The 8,537-nt window shown below is 45.8% G+C and overlaps 1 protein-coding gene across 1 annotated transcript in view; it reads right to left on the bottom strand.

The window, feature by feature from the left end:
- Positions 1-3,706: 3,706 nt before the first annotated feature.
- NMRK2 (nicotinamide riboside kinase 2) overlaps positions 3,707-8,537 on the bottom strand; it is a 5,971-nt gene continuing 1,140 nt past the window's right edge. The window contains exons 2-7 of the mRNA XM_009889128.1: positions 8,321-8,411; positions 6,886-6,934; positions 6,516-6,687; positions 4,790-4,861; positions 4,190-4,296; positions 3,707-3,792 (exon numbers count right to left, since the gene is read on the bottom strand). Coding sequence (XP_009887430.1) covers positions 3,707-3,792; positions 4,190-4,296; positions 4,790-4,861; positions 6,516-6,687; positions 6,886-6,934; positions 8,321-8,411 — 577 coding nt within the window. The remainder of the gene's footprint in view (positions 3,793-4,189; positions 4,297-4,789; positions 4,862-6,515; positions 6,688-6,885; positions 6,935-8,320; positions 8,412-8,537) is intronic.

The following is an 8,537-nucleotide window of genomic DNA, read 5'->3' as shown; positions in this document are numbered from 1 at the left end:
GCCTTGGAGGTAGAAGGTTTCGGGGAGCACAAAGGTCTGCAGGAACTGGGGCGCCGGGGGGGCCCGGGGGCCGGGCGGGGGGAGCCGCTGCGATGGAGAAGACATGGTCGGTCCTCTCTGCGCGTCTGCTGCTAAGGACTCTCTGGCGTCGCCCGGGAGGGAATGTGGGGGCTCCCAGTGTTCCGCCCTCCCCAGTGGCCCCCCAGCCCCTCCCGGGGAGGGAAGGGGCCGAAGGCTGGCAGCCTCCGGGTGTTCCCAGAGCGGGGATGTCCGTGGGACCAGTGGGACTCGGTGGGACGGTGCTGGGATGGAGGGCCGGGATGTTCCGGGGGGGTGGGCACGGCCGGCAGGGTGGAGGGGTCACGCTGGAGGTGAGGGAGAGGTTTGATGGTCCCTCGTGGTCACAGTGGTGCGGTTGAGAGCCTCTGGGTGAGGATGAGGGGGATGGAAAACAAAGCCGATGGCGCAGAGGGTGTCTGCTGGCCATCGCCCAGCCGGGATGCCGGCAGCGAGGAGGTGTTGGGTGGGCCATTCGGAGCCGTCTCTGGTCGGTAGTCCTTCTCCTTAGGGCAGACTTCAACTTCCCAGTTGAAATCAGGTGGGAACACCGTGCTGCTGTGCGGAGCAGGGCTGGGAAATTCCTGCAGTTTGTGGGAGACGAGAACTCCTTGTCACACGCACTCAGGGAGCCAGCGAGGAACGATGCCCTCCTCGGCTTGCTGGTTGTGGACGGAGAGGGACTCGTGGGACACAGTATGGTCTTGGCCACTGTCATCATGAAATGGTTGAGTTTAAAATTGTCTATGCAATGAGAAAAAAGGTCAGCAGAGTTGCTACCCTGGATTTGGGGAGCTGCTTGTCCCGTTAGCAAGCTTGCTGACGATGCCAAAGTGGGAGGTGATGTTGACTCTCCTGAGGGACAAGAGGCCTTGCGGTAGGCTCTAGATAGATTGGAACATTAGGTAAGTGCCTAAGTGTAAGGGAAGGAGTACCGCCAGGCACAAGTCTAAACGGGGAGAGGAGCGGCTGGAGAGCAGCCCTGCAGAAAGGGACCCGGGGGAGCTGGTGGGCAGCAGGGTCTGCAGGAGCCAGCAGTGTGCCCTGGCACTAAGAGGGCAAACCGCATCCTGGGGGGCATCAAACACAGTGGAACCAGCCGGGCAAGAGAGGGGATTGTCCTGCTGTATTCAGCGTTGGTGCGGCCTCACCTGGAGCGCTGTGTGCCCCACCAGTGGAGAAGGATGTGAAAGTCCTCAAATGTCTCCAGAGGAGGGCAGCCAAGGTGGTGACAGGGCTGGAAGATGTCCTCTGGAGTGGCTGAGCAATCTGGGTTGGTCTCCTTTGGAGAGGAGAAGGCTGAGGGACGAGCTCATGGCTCCCTGCAGCTTCTTGAGGAGGGGACATGGAGAGGGAGGTGCTGAGCTCTTTTCCCTGGGATCCAGGGACAGGACACATGGGAACGGGTCACAGCTGCGCTGGGGGAGGTTCAGACTGGACATTAGGAAGCATTTCTGTGCTGAGAGGGTGGTCAAACCCTGGAACAGGCAAGGTGGTTTATGCCCCAAGTGTCTCTGTGTTGGACAATGCCCTTAAGAACATGCTTTAACTTGTGGTCAGCCCTGAAGTGCTCAGGCAGCTGGACTGGATGATCGTTGTAGGTCCCTTCCAACTGAAACAGTCTCATCTACTCTTATTCCATAGCCCCAGCGAGCTGCTGTTGTCCCTGGCACACGTGAGGGCAGCCGTTGCCCCAGGGGTGGCTGCACAGAGCCATCCGTGCAGATGGGGCAAAGAGATGACTTTTTTTTTTGTCACACTGACCATTGTGCTGTCCACGGGGCAGCAGAGGTCACCCTTTTGCTCCCGGGTGGAGGTTCTGCCTAAAAGCCCTGGTGAAGAATAGTTGTGCTGTTCATAAAGGAGGAAATTCGGGCCGAATGTTGTTCTCAAAGAGAGCACGTGATAAGCAGGCAAAGAAAGGTCTGCCACTCAAGTTTTGCTTCAGGAACAATATCCCCGTTCCTTTCTCAAGCACATTATGCTCCATCTCATGATTTATTTCAATATTCCGATTGTGTTTGCTGAATTACTTTTGTACTATCTCGCTTGGAGCAGGAGGCTTTTTTTATCTCACTGAAATACTGAGAAAAAGCCTATCAACAGAAAAATCAGTAAAACTGTTTCTACTGATATTTTTTTTATAGTTTTTCTAGAAAGGGAGGACATTGAACCATTTAGATTGGACAAGATCTTTAAGATCAACTCAAAGCATTAAGCTATCACTGCCACATCCACCACTAAGAAATCTGTGGATTTTCTACACTTACTGGAAGCATTTGAGAAAGCGAAACCTCCTGAACCTACATTTTAGAGTTGCAATGTGCTGTCTGGCACTTTAGTGCAGGATTTTGCCAGAAGTATAAAACCTACTCAGGTGTGAGCTCTCCTGCAGGACACGTTTTGAAGGCAGATTTCACAGGGGTATGAAGGACAGCGCTCTACCACACAGATTCCTCAGAATGCTTTCACAGCGAGTCAATGAAAAGTGTTTTGGTAAATAGACTGCACATGCGCTCCAAAATGCTGTTTGTTTCAAACTGAAATTAGGATGGCATTTGCAGTAGTAATTCCTAAAAAGAGTTTCCTAAGGTAGGACAATTTTAATAGGAGGCTGCTACTTTCATCCCCTGAGAAATCCCACTGATTTGGTTCCTGGAATTTGAAGTTGGGAATGTGGCTGTTTCCACTCTTTAAGGCTGAGCGAGCCAGAGAATTCAGGACAGAATACCATCCTTGTTTGGATCGCCACAGGCACAGAGGCTTCTGTCCAAACTTCTCACCTTGGGAGCACTCGACTGTTGTGTGAAATGGGCCATAGTATCTTCACATGCTAATTTGTTTTGAGCATGAAGCAAGACGGGCCAGGAAGCTGAGGCTGACATAAAACTGGTTTCATACCAGCAGTTTTAAAAATATCTGAAGTGCTGTTCAGGTCCCACAGTCACCTCCGAGAGCCCCACGCTCATCGGGCTGTGCGAACTGGGTTTCCAGGCCAGTGTCATCACTTAAACCAAAACAGCCACACGCAAAAGGAGATTTGTGGCTGCACTTCGAGGACATTCAAAAACAATATTTCAAATGCCATATGAAAAAACACAGGGGCTGTTAGTGTTTTATGCCTATTTCTACTACAGTAAAGGTGACTGACATTAAAACAGGACCTCAAAGAAAAGAGATTTTAAATTGATTTTTACTGAGTTTAAGAGATGACATTACAACCAAGCCATTACATAAAGACTGCAGAAGCACATAAGCAGAAGAGTCAGTTGTTTTTCCCAACGCAGCTCTACTTGTTCCATTATAAAAATGCATTTTCAACTTATGTTTAAGCCAGTGGAATACAAAATAAGAAAATAAAAAAAAAAGAATCCTGTCCATCACAGAGCTGTGAATAAGTTATCTTCATTTTTTTCAATTATATACAAAAGATACTTTCCAAAGGACAGCATAAGAAGAGTTTACACAAATAAACTCTCATTCCGACTTCTGTTTAAGTACTATTTACATCAGTCTGTACAGGGGTCTTTGAGGTCTTTTGAGACCCTGAAAAGCAAGAAGGGAAAGTGTGACTATCCAAGTGTATGAGTGGGTTCTTTCCATCAGTCAGTCCCTCCTCTTTCACCTCCTCAGAAAGAGAGACATTTACCTATGAGCAATTTAAGAGCTTGTTCTGAATATCTTCAAAGACTTGATTGTAGAGTTCATCTCTAGACTTTAGTCCATCTAAATAAACTGAAAGAAAGCAATGGAGGTTTCAGTCTGTAGGTTTATGATCAGAACAAAATTTCTATAGATTAATTTTAAAGTATTTCATACTCTCTTGACCCAAATAACTTGTTTTCCAATTGGAAAACCAGAAGCATCCTGAAACAAACCATGGCTACAAAGTCTCTTATCCCATTATAAAGAGTGATTTTTTTGTATTTTTCTTTTGCCCCCTATAAAAGGGAAGAATGTCTTAGCCATAAAACCTCATATATTTATCTGGACAGAAAGTAGGCCAGGATTACAACATCGTAGTAAAAATAGTGCCTTGCATCATTACAGTTGAAGTTTCCTTGAATTAAATTCCTGACTTCCTTAAAATCCAAAGTACAATGCCAAAGGATTTGTATTTAGGGAGGCTTACCAACATCAACACCGCTGTCCTCCATTTCTTTCCTGTGTTTCAAGTACATGGGCCAGACGTGTCCATCAAAGAGACCCGGTGGGTCAGGAACAGTGTAGTTACGCGTACTGCAAATATCAAAATGGAAAAGAACATCAGGACTGCTGGGATCGCGCTGCTTCTTGCACGCTGCTAAAGGCTGAGGCTGATCTGACAACTGCCCAGTTGCATTTATATAAAGTTGTCACAGTCCAATTTCTCTCTGTTTTACAAGTTTATTTAAGCACCCAAAGTGAATGCAGGAGCTACGGGTGGCCGATGAAGCGGTCTCTGAGGGTTTGCTGATGCTCACGGGGGAAGCATGCAACCACTCTGTTCCTTTTGCACCGATGTGCTGATCTCCATAAACGCCCCGCAAAGGGGACTGACAGATCTAAAGTTTCAGAAAATGCCACGTGAAAGTCTCTTTCTCCAATTATATTAAAGTTTTCAACTGTAATTCCAATTAGTGACACCAATATATCCCATTAAGAGCAAGATAAAGGTAGCCTGAAAGCTTGCCTCTCGTAGAGAGTCTTTATTGGAAGGAAGGATTAGACTTGTGTCAAAGAATCTTCTTACCTTCTCCTTCTTTTGCATTCATCGTATGGAACTGCCAGGTAGTAGCGTGTGTCAAAAAGGTCTATCAGTGGTCTAGGGTAGGGTAGAAAGAGAGAACAAATCTATTTATTTATTTCTGACAGAAAAGTGTTAAATCACCCCTGTAATTCATAGCAATCTTTCTGTCTCACTTGTATTTTTGTCTGTTGTAGACAACAACAAGCATAAGTGTTTTCATTAAGACACAAGCTAATGTACGGTGGGTTTATTAGTACCTATAAAACAGAGAATGCTGTTTTCTGAAGGTCAGAATGATATGGTAGGCATTTTTCCCACCCAAATACCTGCTACTAGTTATTGCGGAGGATCAAACACTGGGCTGGGAAGACCTGGGGGGTGAACCCTGAGTCTTTCAAATTTTTTTCAAATTCTGCTTGCAGTACACCAAAGCTGTGATTCATCAATCAATATGAACTGACTTATCAAACCGCCTGGCCTGTTCTGCTGAAGCAAGCTGTTAAAAATGTGCACAGGCATACAGATTTGGTACAAGGAAACTCATCAGCTTATGTTCTTTTCCAGAAATACAGGCAGTTAGCTCTAGTGCAGCTCGCTGCATTGCACTCCTATCAGACTGAAGAAAATAAACCCAGAAAAAAAATCCTTAAAGCAAGCCTAGTTTGAACTTGGTGGGACTGACAGACTTCCAAAAGCCTGCAGAGGGCTGCATAAATGCTTAATATAGTATGAGCTGAGCAAGCTCTGGGTCCTTGGATGAAATAATCCCTCTGGGTGAGGGAAAAACCCCCGTTAACAAGATGGAGTGCTTCAAAGGTATTTGTAACCTTCAGGAGAGATATTGAGAGTTACGTCCCCGGGGACAGGCCAAGAACAGCCGGCAGTTTGCCAGCAAAATCTCCAGTTGGCCATTCTTGGTATGGCCAGTACGAGACTGCCGTTTTACATTTTCCATTCAGTTTGGAAAGCCAGAATGGTGCCGCTTGTCTTATGGTACAGCTTATAAACAACTCCTTTTTTGCTAAGTGGCATGCACAGCTTGTTCTCTTGAAAGAGTTTTGTAAACAAAACTACAGTTTGGAGCCAAGAATCTTTTGCTCATCATGTTTATAGCATGCAATTTTCTGAAGTTTATATATTTAGCTATTGGAAAATTTCTCTCTCCACTGCTAGTTTAGTCTCCCCATCTTCCTGCCAAGCATTCTTCCCCCCACATTAAAAGAAAAAAAAGTTGATCTTTGCTCCAGTGTACGTTTAATTACTAAGCTCAATTTAGTCAGTGTTAAACAAGCACGTGTATCACATGAGATAACTATTCCTAAATTCCAGGAAAGATTCCAAGTAGCATATGGAGAACGGATTATCTTCTTGGTCTCATCAACAACCTTTTCAGGTCAAGGTTTAGGTACCATGGTGGGAGACCAGGAGGAAAACCTGTGCCTTCACTGTTGGCTCAGTATGTACCAGCTCTGGTCTAAACCTCCCTGTGCCCTAAAGTTCAAGTGTTGCCCTAAACAAGAACTTTCTACGCTACTTTGAGAGACACCTTGTGCACCTCACTTTTACCAGCATTTACTGGTTAAATTTTGCATTTTACATGAGAAATTCCTACGCGTGATACCTCGGAACAAGGCAGGAAGGGTATATTAGTAAAAAGGAGGTTTTAGCCCTGGCAGTAGTGATCTAGTGTTCTTCCCTGGCAAACCATTAACAGTTCCCCAAACCTTACTTGTAATTATAAAGCAGGAAGCCTTCAATGACCAATATATGGATATCTTTGGAGGCTGGCTCTTTAGAGCCAGGCGTAACATTCACCCCGTGGGAACGGGCAAACTTCACTGGGTTCTCAATCCAGGCACGCACAGTGCTCACCATTGCCTCCATATCCAAGGAGTCCAACACTAGTTAGAAGAAAGGGGGTGGGTGGGAAAAAGGTATACAATCAAATACCACGAACCACATCGGTTTGAAAGTATAATATAGAATGAACTTGTAAAATTGAAATTACATAAATTTACTATTAAATCTTTAATAATTAAAAAGAAATACTTAGGAAAAGAATATACATTACTGCATCCTATAGCGAACACTGCTCTTACCATCCCATTGTTTAAAGCCGTCTTCCCCGACTTCTATTTGATCTTGTGGCTGAAATATAGTGAGCAATAAAACATTGCTGCAAACTCAGCGTGATCAGTTACCTAAGATCCGACCACAACCTGGACACTACTGCAATACACAACAAAGCAAGTGTTCACTTAACAAAACAATTACAGACCCTAAAATTTAAGTTCCCATCTTTCACCAACCCCAAGGACTTTAAGTTTTCTTGCCTCAGCCAAGCCACTTTGGACAAAAAGTTCTAGGTTAATAATTTGATACAGTGTTATTCACCAAAATACTATAGGCCCCTGTTTATAAGTCAACATATAAGAACTTAAAATGCAAATACAACGTTAAGCAACTGCTAAAATTTACATGTTCAAGAATACCTATTTTAACTCTTAACAACTCCAATAAAAATGCAGGTCAGCATAGCACGACTTTTGATCACTCAATTATAGTTTTACTTGCACTAGCATTTGTGAGCTGGACACACTAGTGAGGAGTTATAGATCTTTATGGAAAACTCCTCCCTCTATTTTAGGGGCTCTTATCTGACCAAATTTGTGCATGAGGCTTCTGGCAAACAAGCGCTTCCAAATGAATGTCTCTTTCTGTTTTGTACAGCACGTGCTCCTGCAGCGGCAAGACAAACCGACCGTGCGGCTGCCGATGCTGGAGCACCTCGTGTGTCAGGGGACGCCATGAAACTACTTCAAGTATGTTGCCACATCTCATGGACTTCCACGTATGGCAGGATCCAGCTATATATTGCTATTCCTGTGAAACAGGAGCAGCCTGCAGGGTTTAGTACTGCGGTTCTGATGGGACCGCTTCCCCGCTGCGGTCCCAGACTCGGGGCAGAAGGCACCCAAAAATCAGCACAGGTCTTCTGCACTCATCTTTAGCAATCTTCTAATTGGGTTTCTGACACGGAGCTGTCAAAGCTCCCCAATACAGCTGTCCTTCTGCATTTAAAGCACTGTAGGGCTGCTTAAACGCTGAAGTATTACTTGTGAGCAACATTCTTACTTCAAGAAAACAAGGAGGAAAACCCAATGTGGAAAAAATGGTTTGTGCAGAGTACAGTAGATGAGCTCTAACTTAGATCGGTAGTTTGACCTAAAGTTAAACTGTTGTTAAAACTAAAGGAAGCTTTTGCTGCAACCGTTCTGTGCTCGGCTGTGCCCAGCTCCGCTTCTGTGGAAACTGGCAGAAACCGACCTTTGTAAGATCTCCCCACCTGTCTGAATTACTTCAAGAAATTTAAATACATATTTTGATAAATAAATCAGGAGGTGTGTTACTCTGTCAAAACTTACTTGGAGAGCATGCACAAGTGTATAAAACTTACAGGGGGCCCTGCTACAACTATCGCTACCTGCACAAGCAGCGGTTAATGTTTTAAGCGAGGGGAGGAGCTCGGCTTACCTTGAAGAAGTCATCCTGGTGGACCACACAGCAGTTGGGGAGCGCCTTGATGATTCTGTTGGTCAAGGTGGTTTTGCCACCGTTGGTGACACTGCGCGGAGAGACGGGACAGAGGCGGGAGAGCCGCGTTAGAGCCGCCGGGACCCCCCGGCCCTCAGCGGGAAGCCCTGAGGGGAGGCGAACCCCGGCGGCGCCCCGCGCCCGGCCCGTTTGAATT

Source organism: Charadrius vociferus, unplaced genomic scaffold (assembly GCF_000708025.1).
Source record: "Charadrius vociferus isolate BGI_N301 unplaced genomic scaffold, ASM70802v2 scaffold657, whole genome shotgun sequence".
Classification (NCBI taxonomy): Eukaryota; Metazoa; Chordata; class Aves; order Charadriiformes; family Charadriidae; genus Charadrius; species Charadrius vociferus.
Note: the sequence above shows the minus strand (reverse complement) of the source record. Positions and strands in the feature narration are given on the sequence as shown.